The sequence below is a fragment of the Acanthochromis polyacanthus genome, chromosome 20 (genome assembly GCF_021347895.1).
Source record: "Acanthochromis polyacanthus isolate Apoly-LR-REF ecotype Palm Island chromosome 20, KAUST_Apoly_ChrSc, whole genome shotgun sequence".
In the NCBI taxonomy this organism is placed as follows: domain Eukaryota; kingdom Metazoa; phylum Chordata; class Actinopteri; family Pomacentridae; genus Acanthochromis; species Acanthochromis polyacanthus.
Window position 1 is genome coordinate 29,666,543 of NC_067132.1, and position 18,996 is coordinate 29,685,538.

General features: G+C 36.7%; 1 protein-coding gene across 1 annotated transcript in view; it reads right to left on the reverse strand.

Annotated features, from left to right (window-relative positions):
• The window catches only part of rps6ka3b (ribosomal protein S6 kinase, polypeptide 3b), a 71,720-nt gene extending 53,019 nt beyond the window's left edge, over positions 1 to 18,701 (reverse strand). The window contains exons 1-2 of the mRNA XM_051940121.1: positions 18,261 to 18,701; positions 2,757 to 2,816 (exon numbers count right to left, since the gene is read on the reverse strand). Of these exons, the coding sequence (XP_051796081.1) occupies positions 2,757 to 2,816; positions 18,261 to 18,323 (123 nt within the window). The 5' untranslated portion in view covers positions 18,324 to 18,701. The remainder of the gene's footprint in view (positions 1 to 2,756; positions 2,817 to 18,260) is intronic.
• Positions 18,702 to 18,996: the final 295 nt, after the last annotated feature.

The window sequence follows — 18,996 nt, forward strand, 5'->3', positions numbered from 1 at the left end:
GTGGTGAAGGAAAAGAACAACATTTTTTTGAAAATAATTAAGGTAAAAGTAGTAAATTTAGGAAAATTTTATTTGGACTGTCCAAATTACTGCCGTTGAATCATTTACAAACACCTGAGGAAGCAAGTGTGTCCAGTGTTTCGGAATAAAAAGAAGCTGGTAGAGGAAAACTAGCAGCAACAGGTTCATCTTCGAGTCCCCAGATTTAGTTTGTGACCTACGAATCATTGATCTACATCACCCAAAACTTAATATTAGACCGTAAAAAGCAACAGTTAAGAATAAAGTAATGCAGAGTTAAAGCATCTGAGCAAAAAGTGAGCATTTCAATTTAGATTTGCTGATTAAATTTGAACTATAACATGAAACTGCACACTCAGAAAGGAGCTTCGAGTAGAAGAGTCACAGTCTACTGCATTCCCCTAACTTTATCATTAATATTCAAACGTCAACTAAATCCATCTGTTCGGCTTGGCTGCAGATGAAACCGTGGCTTCATAAGAAACTCCAGAACGTCTTCTCTGGTTCTGCTTTGACAAACAGGGGGTCATGAATCCATCAGTTGAGATTATCTCCGACAACGGACCTGACACACGAAGCTGAGTCATCCTTCAGCTATTCTGTCTGAAGACCGTCAGCTCCTGATAACAAACTCGTAGCAGAGGAGCTTCTCACAGCTGCAAAAATGAACAGTAAAACGAAACAAAACCAGGATTAAATGCTTGGAAACAGCACTGGGCCTCCTCTGGGTTGATTAGCAGCAGTTTTATTCCGTATTTACTGTATAATTATCTGCTAATGGAAGACGCTTTTAGGGTTGCACTGTTTATAATTTCAGCATCGTCATTCCGATGTGTGATTACACAACGCAAGAAGTTCGATGTAGAATGATAAACAACAACAACACAAATGGAAGCCTTGTATGGTTCTTGTTTTCTAGTCTTTAGTGAGAACTAAAGGGGAGAGTTGTATTGTCAGTTTTTATATCTGTAGGTAATATGCAGTGTGTTTTTAGCCCATTTAGGGTGATTTTCTGTCTTATTTTGGTCGATTTCTGTTGTTCTGCGACTGTTTTGTGTGTCTTTACAGTCATTTTGCACCTCTTAGTTGACTCATTGTGTTTCTTTTTGGTGATTTTGCATCTCTCCATAGTTGTATTGTGTCTTGCGGTCGTTTTCTGTCGTTCAAAATCGTTTAAACGTCCTTGTGTCTCATTCCATGTCTCATGTTCATGGTCTTTGTCCATTTAGGGTGACTTTGTGTCTCATAGTCGTTCTGTTGCTCTGCGGCTGTTTTGCATGTGTTTACAGTCGTTTTGCACCTCTTAGTAGACATTTTCTGCATGTTTGGAGTCATTTCATGTCTATTACAAGTAATTTCATGTCTTTCTGTTCACATTTTACATCTATTTAAGGTTAATTTGCATCTTGTAGTGGTTTCTTTCTACTGTATTGCACCCATCTGAAGACATTTTCATTCTGTGTCTCTTTAGAGCAGTTCAACTTGTCTTCCTGGTGGTTTTGCTAGATATTTTTTATCGTTGTATTGCGTCTTTCTATCTTTTAAACCCCATTTGGTGCTATTTTGCGTCCAAACATGGCGAAAGTTTCGCAATGCGTTGGACCTCCACTCCCCAAGCCTCATTCACATAAAGTTTAAGTCAAGTCTACTTAATGCAAATGCGCTGCAAGGAACTCTGGGGTGACGCAACGCAACCAGATTGCAACGTGGGACATTTTACATAGACAATGAATAAGAATTAGGAGAACCTGACGCATCTTCCGGACACACCTTAGCGGTTCAGGCTAGTGGTACACTGTTCTGACGGCATATATCACACGACCAGAATCAGGAAGTATGATGATAAATTACCTGCTAATTGTCAGTAAATTACTCCAAATTTGCATCCCTAGTTCAGACCGAGACTTGATTTTTCTGCATCTAAACTCCAGTAAACTGTAGTGAGAACACAGTTTAACTTGCATGAAGCTTCTTTCCTTGAATACTGAACATGATGCACAATTTCTGGACAACTTGTCGAGACATTTCTGGCTGGTTCTCTTCACATCTACAGGCACGAATCCTCCTGCAGCTGCAGCAGCGTTACGACACATCCACCACATTAAGACATGAAGGCCAGGCTCATGTTTTTATGAATTACTACTTTTTAATTCATCTTCTCACTGAGCTCACTAACCCACTCATGACCAGACACATTTCAAAGCACACTTTCATCCACTACAACCAAAACAAAGCTGGAAAAAGTTTGAAAGCGGGCCGCAGGAAGGAGAAGGTGGATCTACCTAAAGCCCAAATACCAACATCTAATCCCAGAATAACTCCAAGAATGTGACGAGCATCGCAAATAAACGATGATATCAGGCGGCGCGGAGGATCCGAGGGAGGATTGTTCCGCTCCGAGATGACTCACGACTTTAATGTTGAGCCACATTGTGCTTCACTTTCATACCAGCAATTATCCTGCAGGAGTGGGCGTCAGTTTTTCTCAAACAGCGGATAAATCATCTAAGAGCGAAAACTCTGCTTTGTGTGAATGCAACTGAAACCCACAAACACACGGGGAGTCGGTGCACAAATGACCGGAAGGCCTGTTTACACGTCAATAGCAGCCAGTCGGGCTCAGGACGGCAGATCCGCAGCAGCTGTTGTCGCTGCAAACGCCGTGTTTATGTCAGGAAAGACTAACAGAAAGCTCCAAACACAATCTGGAGCCGAGGAGGAGGCGGTGGACTTACGGTGCAGCCGGGCATGGAGTCGTCGTCGCCCACCGAGTCCTCCGGGTCCTGGTGTGCATCCTGTAATCACACAAACACACGCAGAGAGGTCGGCGTTAAAACACACACTCCTGACACCCAGCGCTGACGTGCTAATTAGCACCCGCTGCAGCGTCACAGCTTCAGGTTGTGACACGTTCACCTGAAAAACTGGCTGTGGAGGAAACTGCTAACAGCTCGACGCTCCAACCTGCTCAGACTTCATTCACACAGATATGACAACAGGGAGGCCGGTTTGGATTTACAGTCACAGTTAGCAGAATTTACAGGCTTTGGGCTTTTTAATTCAGTTTTCGATTCTTTTTTAATCTTGATTTATTAATTGACAGATTATTTCTTATTAGTAATTTGGGTTTTCTTTTATTTTCTAATTTATGGATTTTTCACTTTTTTCTTTCACATTAACAGTATTAACGTAATTATTATTTATCATTATTTTTAAAAACTTTGCTACATTTTTAAAAATTTAAAATATTTGCCTTAATTTTAAGTAGATCTATAATTTTATTATATTTATTATATTATCAATTTAGTCTCACATTTTCCTTTTTTGCAGGTTTTTTTTTGTATTTATAGATCTTAATTCCTTATGTAAATATTAACAGAACATAACAAACCTTAAGTATGTATTTAATATCAATTTAGTTTTCACTATACATTAAATTTTTTCACTTTTTGTATTTTTTAATTCTCTCTTTTATTTTTTTATTTCAGATTTCTCTTTTTTAGCTTAATTTTTATTGATACATCTTTTAAATACATATATATATATTTTAATTATTATTAATTTAGTTTTATTTAATTTAATCATTTTTATTTGATATATTTTTTTGCGCTGACACTAACATTGCACAGCTATTAAAAAATATTCATATTATTGGATTACAATCAATCAAATAATATTATTTCATCTCTCTGTAAAGCATTTTGATTATTTGTTTTTGAATGTGTTTTACAAATATATTAAGCTTTAAACCGAGGAAACTGTTAAAATTTTACATGATAACTGAGACGAGTTAAGCTCCTTAACATGTCTTTTATTTTGAAATGCTCTCCTCTTCCCCCCCTGTCCTGGAGCAATGAGTTGAAGTTAGAAGAAGACTATAAAATAAAGTCCAGCAGACAGAGATTTATCAGCAGGTCAATAAAAGTCCGTCTAGCAAACAGCCCAGCAGATATGAATTAGCGTTACGTAAGTCAGATTACAGCCGGTCTGCTTCCTGCTGGACCAGCAGCTGCGATTCAGACACCGATAGCAGCCAAACACGGCGACAAAAGCAATTAGGACAACAAAAACTGTCCACTGGCTGTTTACAGCAGGAAAAATGAGGCGTTTCATGTCATTTCATGGTGGTTATCCATGATTTTATGGTTCTCTAGTGTCTCTTTATGATCTTTTACCATCATTTTTGCACCAATTAGGGATAATTTTGTTCATTATGTAGTTCTTTAGTGTCTCTGAGGTCATTTTTAATCATTTTACATCTTCTTATGGCTCTTTTCCATGTTTTACTATCATTTTGCACCAATAAAAGTTCATTTAGGCCCCATACACACAAAGACAAAACGCTTAACAGTTTCAAAAACGATCACCGTAAAGACGAAGGCGTCTCAGAAAATGTGTGCGTCTACATGAATGCACTCGATACGAATGGAAACGCTGTAAAACACATGCCAGACCTCTAGGGGCGCTGTAACACGCACAAACAGAAGAAAAAACAGTGGGTCCTTTTCCGGGGTGTATCCATAAAGTGCCGTAATGTGTCCTCGATAATTGTTTGTTCAACTCGGTGGTGATTGAGAAGAAGGAGATTTTGCTGCAACAGGGATAGTAGGGTCACTAGCTTCATCAGCACATTTGCTACACTGTACGCCGCCATTGTTGTTGTCGTTGCCGCTTGTGGCGCATGCGTGTCAATGAAGATACGAAACTATGACGCAAGCACATCTGAAAAGTAGAGGAGAGCCAGTAAACACGGAGCTGTGTATACGTAAAATATTTCCACTCTGGAACCTGGTTCAAAAATGATCGTTTACAGACCCCCAAAACGCCGTCTTCGTGTGGATGATACGCAGATTCGGCAAGAAACTTATGCGTTTAGACCTTGGTTTGTCTTCACGTGGACGGGGCCTTAGTCTCTTCCTGAGGTATTTTATGGTCGTTTTCAATCTTTTTGTGCATTTTTTTTTTACTATCTCTCCATTGTCTTTTACAATCATTTTGCACTACAGTTTTTATTATGTTGTGGTCCTTTAATGTCTTTCTGGGCTTATTTGAAGTAATCGGATGTCTTTTTATGGTTGTCTTCCATTTCTCCATGGTTTCACTATAATGTCGAAACCATTTAGAGATACTCCTGTGTCAATATGTGGTTGTTATTAAGTCTTTTTATGGTCGAATTTTATCTTTTTGTGGTCCTCTAATGTCTCTTTATGGTCTTTTCCTGTAATTTTGCACCAATTAGAGATCATTTTGTATCATTTTAAGGTTGTGTTCCATTTTTTTTGAGGTTCTTTAGAGGCTCTTAAAGGCCATTTACTATCATTTTGCACCAATTTGAGATAATTTTCTGTCATATTTTGGTTGTTTTGAGTCTCTCTGAGGTCATTTTAAGTAATTTCACATCTTTTAATGGTCGCTTTTCATCTTTTTGAGGTTCTTTAGAGGCTCTTGATGGCCATTTACGATCATTTTGCGCCAATTTCAGATAATTTTCTGTCGTATTTTGGTTGTTTTGTGTCTCTCTGAGGTCATTTGTCATTTTTACACATTTTAATAGTAGTTTTCCATGATTTTGTGGTCCTTTAATGTCTTTCTGGGTTCATTTAAAGTAATTTGACGTCTTTTATGGTTGTTTCCATTTCTCCGTGGTTTTATTATTTTTGCTCCATTTTGGGATACTTTAGTATCATTATGTGGTTGTTTTTAAGCCATTTTACGTCTTTTTATGTTCAATTTTTAACTTTTTGTGATCCTCTAGTGTTCTTTACGGTCTTTTACTGTCATTTTGCACCAATTAGACTTAATTTTGTGTCATTATGTGGTTGTTGCGTGTCTCTTTGAGGTCATTTTGTGTTTAATGGTGGTTTTCAATCAAAGAAAACTGAAAATGTTGACATTCTCAGGCAGGCTCTGCAGCATTTTTCTTCTATGACTATGCATGACTCTGTACATACGTGTTCTGGGTCTGAGGTCACATCGGACGAGGTTCTGACTCAGAGGGTGAGCCTTCACATAAATCGAGGTGAGGAGAGGTGCAAAGGGGGTTTTTCAATCTAATTACCACCTGCTGGAACTTTCCCACAGGAGCAGAAGAACCTTTACAGAACTTTAACTGGAGTTTCCACTGGAGGAGACACTTTTACAATAAAATATGATTTCTACTGAAGAAGTGGGAGTTTCTGAAGGTCACAGCACCGATGGCTATTTATAAAATCTTGAAACTTTATCTCATTAATTCAGTAATTCTATATCATTATGCACCAGTTTGGGGTGGTTTTGTGATTCACAACGATGTCTCATTGGTGCAAAATAACAGTAAAGGAGCATGGGGAGACAATAAAAGACGACAAAAAGGTGGAAAACAACCATAAAATGATGGAAAAATTACTTAAAATGACTTGAGAATGGCACAAAACAACAACAAAATGACGAAACAATCACAAAAAGACATAAAATTCCAAAATCATTGAAAACTACAATAAAAAGATGTAAAACTACTTAAAATGAGCCTCAGAAAGACACAAACTCACCACATGATGAACAAAATCAGCGCTAATTGGTGCAAAATGATCGTAAAAGATCAGGAGAGACATTAAAGGGCCACAAAAAGATGGAAAATGATCATAAAAAGATGTATCATGACTTAAAATGACTTCAGAAACACAAAATTACCATAAAAAGATGTAAAATGACTTCAGAGAGACACTAAAGTGCCAAAGAAATATTGAAAACTGCCATAAAAAGAAGTAAAAATGGTACAAAATGATAGTAAATAAAAATAAAGAGACAGTAAAGGACCACAAAAAGACACAAAATGGCTTAAATTGACCTTAGACTCACATCTCTTCATAATTTTCTATCATTCTTCGCCGGTTTGGAGCCATTTTGCATCAATTTATAGTAATTTTGTGTCTTTTTATGTTTTTTTTCTCCTAATATTCTGCACCTATTTAGAGCCATTTTACATCCATTAGGGATCATTTCGTGTCTTACTTTGGTCTTTTTAATATCTCTTCATGGTTTTTTGCTTCTCTTTATGGTCATTTTCCATCATTCTGCACCTGTTTAGAGCCATTTTACATCCATTAAGGATCATTTCCTGCCCCTTTGTGGTCATTCTATATGATTTTGTGGTTGTTTTGTGTCTTTTTATTGTTGTTTTCTATCATTCTGCACCTGTTTGGAGTCGTCTTGCATGCATTAAGGATAATTTTGCATCTCTTTATGGCCATTCTACGTGACTTTGTGGTTGTGTTGCATCTCGTTATGGTCGTATTGTGTCTTATGGTCCTTTTCAATCACTTTAGAACCCATTAGAAGCAATTTTGTGTCTCTTTAAGGCCTGTTTTGCGTCTTGTTGTGGTCATTTTCAATTGTTTGCGCCAGTTTGGAGTCAATTTGCACTCATCAGGGATCATTTTGTGTCTTTTCAGAGGAACTTATGATCTCTTTACGGTCGTTTTCTATCACTGAGTGCCTGTTTGGAGTCTTTTAACTGAGCCAGGACGCCTCAGGCCACTAAGTCTGTTCGCTGACCCATCCAACCATCCACTTTAAAATACATAACATTAACTCATTTTCTCTGTGTATCAAAATCAAAACAATCTAAGGACTCTGAAGTGGGCCACAGGAAGAAGAAGGAGGTTTATTTTGTAGTTTTTGTCCGATAAGAATCAAGATGAAGCAGCCTGACAGCTTTCATGACGAGCTGGTCAACGACGAAGGCCAGACTTTGTTTTCGAGGAACTTTTGTTCCTGGACATCTTGGCTGTAAAGACTCTTTATACTCTACAGATAGTCTATAGATGGATGTAGCTTCCAGATGACGCTGTCGGATCACAGACCTCTGTCCTCATCCGTCATTAATAAGCGTTACTGCGAGCTGCAGCCTGCCAGCGTTGCAATCGGAGATCCTGATGTAAAAAATATGCGGAGCTGGCAGTCCTGCCAACAAGCACGGTGCATCCCAGGTCAAAGGAAGTGATGCCGCTGCATGTTCTCCAGAGTTGGTTTTCAGTTCAGGGCGTGAGTCGTTTGAACTTCTTCCTCCTCTCCTGTCCACAGCAGCTTCCTAGAACTACCTCAGAGGAAGAGGCGGGATGGAAGAATCCACAAAACTACAAAAAAATACGCCTTCTAAAGTTCAGCTGTTTGTCAAATAAAAACAGAAAGACTTCAGTGTCTTGTTACGTCTGCAAGCCGCCATGTTCGACAAAGAAAAAACAGCAAATCTTCATAGTGTGCTTGAAAAATCCTCCAGTTATAATCAAAAATGATAGTAAAAGGGGAAAAAAAATACTACAGCAAGACGCAAAATTACTCCCAATGGACACAAAACAACACAAAATGACCCCTAACTGATGGAAAATGACAGTAAAATATGCAAAAAAAATACAGAGACGGATATATACTCCAAATGGACACAAAATGACCACAAGGAGACACAAAAGCACACTAAAAGTACACAAAATGACCCCTAATGACCCAAAATGATCACAAAAGGTGCAAAAACAACAGTGCAAAATGCCTCCAAACGGACACAAAACCACAGAAAACGACCACAAGTAAGGAGAAGCAGGAGCAAATGACAAAAAGGAAGCAAAATTATAGTAAAAGGCACAAAAAGAACTGCAAAGACACACAAATAAACTCCAAGTGGACACAAAATCATCAGGGACGCAAAACGATAGAAAAAGTGCAAAAAGGGCGACTAAGAGACACAAAAACACTCCAAACAGACCCCAAACCACAGGAAATGACCCCAAACAGACAATAAAAGGACACAAAATAAGCATAAGAAGAAACTAAATGACTGTATTTGTAGCTTCTTAATGGGATAATGTGGATTATCACGTCCAGCTCTGTTGTCTTTAAAGCAGAAAGAAGCAACAAACGGTGAGATTTTCTGAAACAAACGGACATTGTTCACACTTTGCAGTAGATCAGGAGTACATTAAGCACATTTTACCAACACACTGTGACACGTTTTCCAGACGGTTTTTGGATCATAAACGGTGTTTACAGACAACATTCAGGACAGGTGACTTTGGAGTTTGTCGCTGAGTCAGATTCCTGCCGAAACCCAAACACAAAGGCGGCGGAGGAATCTGACGGCATGAAGGAATGTGCTGCTTACTCAAGGTGATAAATACGATTATATAAAAAGGTATTTATGGATAGAAGAAAGAATGCTTTGGCTTTATTGTGGCTGCATGTTGGAAAAAGGTTCAGAAAGTCAAAAAAAGTGTCCAGAAATCTGCAGAAATTATGGATATTCAGAAAGAATCTGTGAAATCTTTGCTTGAATGTTGACCTAGTTTCAGTCTCAGAATGAAAAATATGCCCATATTAAGAAATATATCTATATATATATAATCATAGTTATGTTTGAAGAATGATTGTAAAACAAAACAAGACAAGAAGTCACATCAAATTGGTCAAAACTACACAAAATGACCGCAAGAAGCAAAAAAATTACCCCGAACGGATGCAAAATGACAGTAAAAGGCAAAACAAGGACCACATGTGGAACCATAGAAAACTATCAAAACAAGACCCAAACTCACTTTGAATAGACACAAAACGACACTGACAGATAAAATGAGCCGTAATAGATGCAAAATGGCAGTAAAATGTGCAAAAAGGAGCATAAAGAGATGCAAAATGACTCCAAAAGGGCCCAGAACCGTAGAAAATTACATCAAAAAGACACAAAATCACCCCAAAAGGAGACAAAACAACACAAAATGATCCCTAACTGACACAAAATAGTAATAAAATGTGCATGAAGGACCACAAAGAGATTTTTCAAGCATAAATTTGCTCATTTCAGCTCCTAAAATCGGCGTTTTTTTTTGGTTTTTTTTGCTAAAACTGACTGGTTTTCATTATTTTTTTCAACTAATCAGTTTGAATTTGAGCATTTTCTTTGTCATATTTGATATTGTACTGACAATATTTACATTTTGCTGACGGTATTTTAGTTAAATGGTCAATTTTCGTGATTCCCTGACAACTTATACACAAAACAATCAACTAATAATGAAAATAAACATTATTTACATCCCAAAAGTATGTAAAAATATACTTTTCTCTACTTTTCAGGTATAAATTTGCTCATTTACACTCCTAAAATTGGATTTCTTTGTAAAAATTGACTCATTTTGAATTAATCAGCGTGAAATTAATGATTTTCTTCTTCATATATGACACTAAGGGAAATATATTTAAGTTTTGCTGGTGGTATTTAGGTCAAACTGCCAGTTTTCATTATTTTGCAGCAATTTATACATAAAAAAATTCTTATTTACATCCCTAATGTAGGTCAAATATATTTTTCAAGCATAAATTTGCTCATTTCAGCTCGTAAAACAGTATTTTTTTATTAAAACTGAATGATTTTCATTATTTTTTTCAACTCATCAGCTTGGACTTTATGACTTTCTTCCTCATATTTGATATTAAACTGAAAATATTTACATTTTTCTGATGGTATTTAGGTTAAACGGACAGTTTTTATTATTTTCTGGCACTTTATCCACCAGACAATTAGTCGGAGCTGGAGATAATCGTTAGCTGCATTCCCTGAGGGATCTTAATTAAACGTTTTCATTTCCATCCTGCAGCTCATCTTCCTCCGCTCCGGCCTTCAGCTCTCCTGCATTTTCTCCCCTCGTTTGCTCTTCACAGATCTTCTCTTCTCGTCTTCACCCGTCGCCTCTTTGCGTGTTTTTTTGTCCTGCGGTGGCCTAGAAAAGCCGGCTCCGCTATCAGACGCATCGCTGAGGGGCTGTAAGGTCGTGAAAACGCCGTGGAAGACGTTTCAACGCCTAACGGACGAGCTCCAGCGTCCTGGAGTGAAGTCAGGAGCTAGAAGATTGCACAGAAGCGACAGTTGCAGATTTCTAAATCATAGTTGCGTCTGAGCGGAAGTAGAAGCAGCCGCTGTGGTGGATGAGGCGCAGAAAATGAAAATGAAATTAAAAGAAAGCAACAGCGAGGAGGTTCAGGAGAAGAAGAGCAGAGTTCAGCAGAAATGAGGTCAAAATCTGCAGCATATCGGAAAATATTTAGTCACTAAACTGATGTTCCTGTTGGTAAAACTGCCGGTTATCTGTAGCAGCAGCGCAAAATAGATCCACAAGAAGGAACAAAATGAGCCCTAATGGACGCAAAACTGCAGTAAAATGTGCAAAAATGACCATAAAGGGACGAAAAATTACTCTAAACGGACCCAGAACCATAGAAAGCTACCACAATAAGACACAAAATCACCTCTAATGGACACACAACTACACAAAATGATGGTAATGAAGGATAAAATGACCCCTTACAGATGCAAAATGGGGATGAAATGTGTAAAAAAGACCAGAAAAAGACACAAAATCACCTCTAATGGACACACAACTACACAAAATGATGGTAATGAGAGATAAAATGACCCCTAACAGACACAAAATGGGGATGAAATGTGTAAAAAGGACCAGAAAAAGACAAAATCACCTCTAAAATAACACAAAATTAGCCAAAAAAAGAAACAAAATGATAGTAAGCTGAATATATTGGGGTTATATTCATGGTGTAAAGCTAAAACAGGTGTTTTTCATTATTTTATGGCATTTTAGACACAAAACAATCAATTAATAATGAAAATAAGCACTATTTACATCCTTAAGGTAAGCAAAAATAGACTTTTCTCCATTTTTTAAGCATAATTATACCCTTTTCAGCTCCTATTATAGGAATGTTTTGTTGTTTTTATAAATTAAACTGGAAATATTTGGGTTTGACCTGCAGATTGGATAAAACAAAAATCAATTAGAACGTGTCGCTTTGCTGTTATTGTCATTATTTGCTGGCAATTTATACACAAAACCACCAACTAATAATAAAAATAAGGATAATTTACATCCCTAAGGAATGCGTTTTCTCTATTTTTTAAATGTTTTGTTCGTTTTTTTAATTAAACTGAATATATTTAGAAATCTTTTCTCATTTTGACATTAAAGAGTGTTTCTTTAACGTAAATTATCGCCCAAAAAGCCAAAATAAATTGACCATAATCCAACGTATAAAAGTGATAAACTGTAGCAAACCGGTCGCCATAATCAACATTATTATTTTTAACCAATGGGCTAGTAATGCAAGCAAATATTTAACAGAATTTCTTTGCTCCTTTTACATTTGAGACACATTTACTGCCCCAATAATGTCTAAATTTCACTAACTGTGGCTTTAATTGACTGCATTTGTTTTATATATTTTTAATTATCTGACTTCACATTTTAAAATCTCTTCTCACTTAGATATGAAAGAGTCTTTTTGAACATAAATTCTCTCTCCAAAAGCCAAATTAAATCACCTGTGATTCAGTAAAGTGACTGTAACTCCGTTGTAGCTGTTAAATAATAAACGAGTCGCCGTGTAACCGACGGGTCGAAGGTGACTCGGTGAAGCTCGTTAGCCTGCGGTGACTCAGCATTTTCCTCTGTTTGAGCTTATCATGAATCAGGTTTGATTATTCAGTCTGCCTACAGAGCGACGCCTCACACAGGAAGTGGAGACGTAAGCACTTCCTGAATCGTGCGGTGGCCGAGGCCCCGCCCCCTCCTCCTGCTGCTGCTGCTTATCAAGATCTACACCCCGGTAGGAGGAAGGAAGGAAGGACCTGAGAACACGGCAGCAGCTCATCTCTCTGCTTCTGGACATCAAGCTTTCCAACAATCTGCAGCTTCTAATTCTGTGTCAAAGATCTAATTCAGTCCACTCCATCACCTCAGGCCCGTTTGTGTTCTTAAAAAGCACCTGGAATCATCTTGTTGTCACATTTCTTTGCAGCATTTCAACATTAAATGCACCAGAGTGTGATAAGTGATGCAGCAGGAAAAGAAAACAAAGCCTCAGATCAGTTAAGCACTGAGACACAGCAACTGTATGCTGACTTTATGATACACCGGAAAATGAAAATTCACACAAAACACCACAAAATGACGACAACGAGAGACAGAATGAGCCCTAATAGATGCAAAATGGTAAAAAAATGAGCAAAAAGGACCATAAAGGGATGCAAAATTACTCCAAAGACAAAAAAAACAACACAAAAGGACCATGAAAACAAACAAAATGACCCCTAATGGATGCAAAATGACAGTAAAAGGCACAAAAAGGACCATAAACAGACACAAAATGACTCTAAAAAGACAAAAAAACAACACAAAAAGACCATGAAAAGAAATAAAATGACCTCTAATGGATGCAAAATGACAGTAAAAGGCACAAAAAGGACCGTAAAGAGACGCAAATGACTCTAAAAGGATTCAAACTATAGAAAGCTACAACAACAAGACACAGAATCACATATACTGGACACAAACTGCAAAAATGATGGTAACAAGAGACCCCAAACAGATACAAAACGGTACAAAGTGTGCAAAAAGGACCAGAAAAAGACACAAAAATAACTCCAAATGGACACAAAACAACACAAATGACTGTAAGGAGAGACGCAATGATCCCAAATGAACGCAATATGGCAGTAAAACACACAAAATCACCCCAAATAGACAAAAAATGACGCAAAATGACCCAAGAAGAAACAAAATGTCTGTTTGTAAAAAGACAGATTTTCAAAGTGGATTTTATGAGCAGCTTTTTTTTTAAACATGTGATTTTTTTTTCTGAGTTTATAACATATAAGCATTAAAAAAGGAAAACCAGTTTATTTCCCACAAACACAAATATCAACAAATATAATCATATTTTTAAAATTTTATTATAATAATTGTTATTGTTATTTATCATTATTATTATTATTATTATTAAGAAGAAGAAGATAAAGAAAAACAATGATGATACTAATAATAATACAATTTTATTTTTAAAAATTGTTATTAATAATTATTATATTTATCACTATTAATAATATTGTTATATTTTTAATATTATTGTTGTTATTAAAATAATAATAATAATAATAATAATAATAATAATAATAATAATTCAAATTAATTCAAAACCAGTCAAGACAAATCTTATTATTGTTATAATCATTATTAATAATACACTTTTATTTTTAAAAATTGTTAATAATAATTATCATCATCATTATTATTATTATTATCACTGACAATAATGCTCCAATGGTGTTTATTTTTCAGTTTTTGTAGAACCAAATACTGAATTTATTCTCATATTTTTGTACTTTTTAGTCGACTGATTGGTTTATCTGCTCTTGTTCGTCCTCTTATCATTTCAGCATAAAACAAAGGGTTAAACTGATTTAAAAATCTGCAAACAGGAGCTCTTTGTGTCGCTTTATGACTGACTTTGGTCTAGTTGAACACTGAGGTCCTCTTTGGTGGAGCAGCTCTCATTCAGAACGTGACATTCCTGTGAGCATCTGCAGCGTTTTATCGACTTCTACGGAGAGTACGGCCACATTTCATGCATTTGTGAGCTTTTATTGAGCGTCCGCTGCACCCAGTCGTGATTTATGGTCACGGTTATGTTCCTAACTGTGCGTTAATGCTTCTAATGTGCACTTTGTGTCCCTTTATAATGCTTACTAATCTAATTTAACGTCATTTTATTGTCCTTACAATAGCCTAAAGCGTCTAAATCTGATTCTAGGTGGCTAGAAGAAGAAAAAACGGCATTATTTAGCACAAATAGACTGGTTTGATTGATTTTGGGGTTAAATACACTTTTTGCAAAATATTACTGAGCTTTTTAGCAGAGTTTCATTATTATGTGGCCAGAAAACCACTGCAATGTTTTGATAAAACTGTATTTTGCAAATCCTTTGTGTGAATTGAATCCGCTTTTAGTGCAGTTTTATGAAATCAGGACTTTGTCATTTCTTTTGAATGGAAAAATCAGACTAAAAATCTGATTTTCCGTTTTAAAAAAGTGACAAAATTAGACTAAAAATCTGATTTTAAAGTGATAATCACATTTTAAATCAGAGTTTCCATTTAAGATCGAGACAAACATCTGACTAAAACCAGACATAAACCAATAATTAATCAGTCAATATTAAACAGAGTCCAGTCTGAGAAGTGTTTTCAACCAGAAGAGTAAAGAATTCTGCAACGGATGATCCAAATCCACAGTCCTGGTCTAAAACCAGTAAAACGCCAGCACAAAAATCACATGAAAAAACAGTAGGCCAAACCAATCTAAAGCCATTTAAAAACCAATCCAAAAACATTTAAAAACCAATCCAAAAACATTTTAAAACCAATCCAAAAACATTGAAAAACCAATCCAAAAACATTTTAAAACCAATCCAAAAACATTTAAAAACCGATCCAAAAACATTTTAAAACCAATCCAAAAACATTTTAAAACCGATCCAAAAACATTTAAAAACCAATCCAAAAACATTTAAAAACCAATCCAAAAACATTTTAAAACCAATCCAAAAACATTTAAAAACCGATCCAAAAACATTTTAAAACCAATCCAAAAACATTTTAAAACCAATCCAAAAACATTTAAAAACCAATCCAAAAACATTTTAAAACCAATCCAAAAACATTGAAAAACCAATCCAAAATTAGTTTAAAAAAACAGCCCAAAACCAGTTAAAACAATCTAAAGCCAGTTAAAAACCAATTCAAATCCATTTACAAAACAATCCAAAAACATTTTTAAAAAATCCCAAACCAGTTAAAAAACCAGTAGACCAAAACCAGTAAAAAAACAGTAGACCAAAACCAGTAAAAAACCAGTAGACCAAAACCAGTAAAAAAAACAGTAGACCAAAACCAGTAAAAAACCAATAGACCAAAACCAGTTAAAAACCAGTAGACCAAAACCAGTAGACCAAAACCAGTTAAAAACCAGTAGACCAAAACCAGTAAAAACCAGTAGACCAAAACCAGTAAAAACTAGTAGACCAAAACCAGTTAAAAACCACTAAACCAAAACCAGTTAAAAACCAGTAGACCAAAACCAGTTAAAAACCAGTAGACCAAAACCAGTAGACCAAAACCAGTTAAAAACCAGTAGACCAAAACCAGTAAAAAAAACCAGTAGACCAAAACCAGTAAAAAAAACCAGTAGACCAAAACCAGTAAAAAACAGTAGACCAAAACCAGTTAAAAACCACTAAACCAAAACCAGTTAAAAACCAGTAGACCAAAACCAGTTACAAACATTAGTAGTCCAAAATCAAATTCAAAAGATTTCCAAAACCATTTAAAAACCAATACAAAACCTTAAAAACCAATACAAAAACTGTTTAAAATTGCTACAAAACCCATAAAAGACCAATCCAAAACCAGTTAAAAACCAGTAGACCAAAATCAAATTCAAATGCTTTACAAAACCAATCTAAAACCATTGATAAACTGGTCCAAAACCAGTTAAAACCCAATTCAAAACCAGTTAAAAACTAGTAGTCCAAAATCAAATTCAAAAGATTTCCAAATCAATACAAAACCTTCAAAACCAACACAAAAACTGTTAAAAAATGCTAGAAAAAACAATAAAAACCAGTCCAAAACCATTTAAAACCAGTAGTCCAAAACCAAATTCAAAAACCAATCTAAAACCATTGATAAACTGGTCCAAAACCATTTAGAATCAGATTTTATATTTTGGTATTCGAGCACACGGAGAAGATAAAGTTGTTTTTACTAACTGTACTGTCACATTTCTTTACTTTACAGTGTTTTAAACCTCATTTTTAGCACTAAAACACACCATAATGCTCCTTTTTGCTCATATTTGCAGCATCTGTTAGACTATTTTAATATTTCTGTGACTTTTTATCAAATCTTCCTTCTATTCTTCATAATATAATTCAATTTTAATCACATTTTGACACTTTATGACATTTTCAGCCCATTTTTTTAGCACTGAAACATGATTCTTGCACCTTTCCATGTGTCCTGCAGCACTAATTTATTATTTATGAAGATTTTAGAGCTTGTTTGAGTCTTTACAGTGACTTTAAGTGACTTTATGACGTATTTTAATCCCATCTGTTGAGTGATGTTGTTTCTGACCTTCCTCGGGCGATTTTTGCGCAACTGTAGCGTTTCCAGCAGCACTAATTTGTTATTTATGAAGATTTTAGAGCATGTTTCAGTCCTCACAGTGATTTTATGTCACTTTATGATGTATTTTAATCATATGTAGTGTCTCTATAGGAGCTTTAGGTGTAGCTGCTGCTGTCAGTAATAGTATAATCTAATTCTGGCTCACTGTAGCATCACTTTTTTGCACTTTCTGACATTGTCAACTCATTTTTTCAGCACTGAAACATGACTTTTTTGCATATTTTACTGTGTCCTGCAGCACTAATTAAATATTTATGAAGGTTTTGGAGCATGTTTGAGTCTTTACAGTGATATTTGTAACTTTATGCTGTATTTTAATCTCATTTGTTGACTGCTGTAATTGTTTATGACCTTCCTCGGGTGATTTTTGCACAACTTTAGTGAGTTCTGCAGCACTAATTTATTATTTATGAAGATTTTAGAGCTTGTTTGAGTTTTTACAGGGATTTTATGTCACTTCATGATGTATTTAAATCAGATTTGGTGACTCTCTGAAAGCATTACTGGTCCTTGAAGCTGTTAATAACAATATAATGTAATTTTGACTCTGTAACATCACTTTCTTGCACTTTGTGACATTTTTAGCCCACTTTTTTAGCACTTTCATGTGGTTTTTTGCACATTTCAGTGTGCGCTGCAGGACTAATTTGTTATTTATGAAGGTTTTAGAGCTTGTTTGAGTTTTTACAGTGATTTTATGTAACTTTATGCTGTATTTTAGTCACACTTGGTGATTCTGTAGGAGCTTTAGGTGTAGTTGCTGCTGTCAGTAAAGTATAATCTAATTATAATTGACCACAACATTAGATTTTTGCACTGTATGACATTTTCAACTCATTTTTTTAGCACTGAAACGTGATTTTTGCACAACTTCAGTAAGTCCTGCAGCACTAATTTACTATTTAAGAATATTCTAGAGCTTGTTTGAGTCTTTACAGTGGTTGTAAGTTACTTTTTTGCTGTATTTTAACCCCATTTGTTGCCTCTTTAGGAGCTTCCTGGGTGTCAGTAGAGCTCTACCAGCGATTTCAAGTCTCCTCGTGTTGCCCCTGTACACTAATTGCCCGTGTGTGGGGTATTTCCTACAGTAAACTGCCTCCACGGTGCTGCAGCCCAAACTGCCCCGGGGCTGCCAGGGAGTCCGCCCGGAGCGGAGCGTGTGTCTGCGGGTCTCACCTCTCCGGCCGTCCCCCCTACAGGCATCTTCTGCCAGGGATCCGCCAGCTGAGCCAGCGGCATCTTCTCCTCCTTCTGCCCGGACTTTTCTCTCTTCTTCTCTGTTTATTCCTCTCTGCTGCCCCACTCGGCTCGTCCCTCCCCCCGTCTTTCTCTGCTTCTCCTTCTTCTTTTTTCTTCTTTCTGGCTGGTTGGAGCTTCGGTTTCTGTCTCGGCTGGAACCGAACCGACCGACCGACCGAGCGACGGACCGAGCGGAGCCGAGCGGACACGGGCTAATTCCGGATCTGCTGCGGCGCTGAGACCGCCCCTTCCTCCGGAGAGACAAACATGAGGAGGAGGTGGAGGTGGTGGTGGAGGAGGAGGAGGACGCCCTTTTTCGGAAACTGATTGACTTATCTTCAGTCTTCCTCCCTCCACCGCTCTCGCTCACTCTCTCTCTCTCTCTCTCTCTCTCTCTCTCTCTCTCTCTCTCTCTCTCTCTCTCTCTCTCTCTCTCTTCCGCTGCTTCCCAATATGGCGGCCGGTGTCGGCTTACCTGTCCGTCAGAGCGCTACGTCACGCCGCGTCACGCCAGGAGGAGGCTGCCTTTAGGTAACAACTACAGTATTGGCGTTTAATTCATGACTAATTGACACAAAACAAGTATAAAGAGACAAAAAAGACCCAAAATGAGACAGAAAAGACACAAAACAAGCATGAAGAGACACAACTTAACAACTTGGTTGACAAGCCT